Source organism: Nanorana parkeri, unplaced genomic scaffold, assembly GCF_000935625.1.
Source record: "Nanorana parkeri isolate BGI_ZX_2015 unplaced genomic scaffold, ASM93562v1 scaffold363, whole genome shotgun sequence".
Classification (NCBI taxonomy): domain Eukaryota; kingdom Metazoa; phylum Chordata; class Amphibia; order Anura; family Dicroglossidae; genus Nanorana; species Nanorana parkeri.
In genome coordinates, this window is record NW_017306631.1 from 223018 (window position 1) to 223806 (window position 789).

General features: G+C 57.9%; 1 protein-coding gene across 1 annotated transcript in view; it reads left to right on the forward strand.

Annotated features, from left to right (window-relative positions):
• Positions 1-458: 458 nt before the first annotated feature.
• ARHGEF33 (Rho guanine nucleotide exchange factor 33) overlaps positions 459-789 on the forward strand; it is a 16922-nt gene continuing 16591 nt past the window's right edge. The window contains exon 1 of the mRNA XM_018558844.1: positions 459-608. Coding sequence (XP_018414346.1) covers positions 459-608 — 150 coding nt within the window. The remainder of the gene's footprint in view (positions 609-789) is intronic.

The following is a 789-nucleotide window of genomic DNA, read 5'->3' on the forward strand; positions in this document are numbered from 1 at the left end:
TTGCAGCATCTTATGCTGTGTCACAGCAGTAGCTTGTAGAGCCGTGATGGCTGTGCGGTGTGCGTCCACGTGGAGATCCACTGTGTCCAGTCGGCCATGGACCCCTATCGTCCAGGTGCGTCCAGATAGCTTGCAGCATCTTATGCTGTGTCACAGCAGTAGCTTGTAGAGCCGTGATGGCTGTGCGGTGTGCGTCCACGTGGAGATCCACTGTGTCCAGTCGGCCATGGACCCCTTTAATCGCTTCATGGAGGCCCGCTACATCTGCTCTATGCACGTGCTCAAAGCGGGCAAAGAGCGCCTCCAGGTCCAGCAGGTGCTGCATGTCACCAGGGGAGCCACCTGGGGCCGAGTCTTCATCAGATGTGGCCTCTCGATCGGCCAGGATGGGCGAGAGATCGGCCGGCTGTGAGGTATGTGAGTCTGGGGAGGCCGGGGAGTCCCCATGCGTCTCGGCCATGCGGCCTGCAGAGCCGGCCGCTCGCGTGATTACCGGAGCCGCAAAGAAGCTGTTAATCGCGGCTCTCGGGTTCCGCGAGCGGTCCAGTTTGGAGCCCTGGGACTTCTTACCCTGGGACTGGATCCCATTGTGGGTAGCAGGACGGCCGGTAGTGGCACTTTTTCAGACGATGCCCGGTTCACAGCAGCGGAGCTAAGGACAGACACGTCCAGCCGCGGCCATTGGCAAGCTCCGCCCCCATATTTATTTTATTTTAATTTTAAAAACAGTTTTTTTTAACTTTAACTGCTATCACATGCTTGTAAGCCCCCCCCCCCCATGTGATAGCA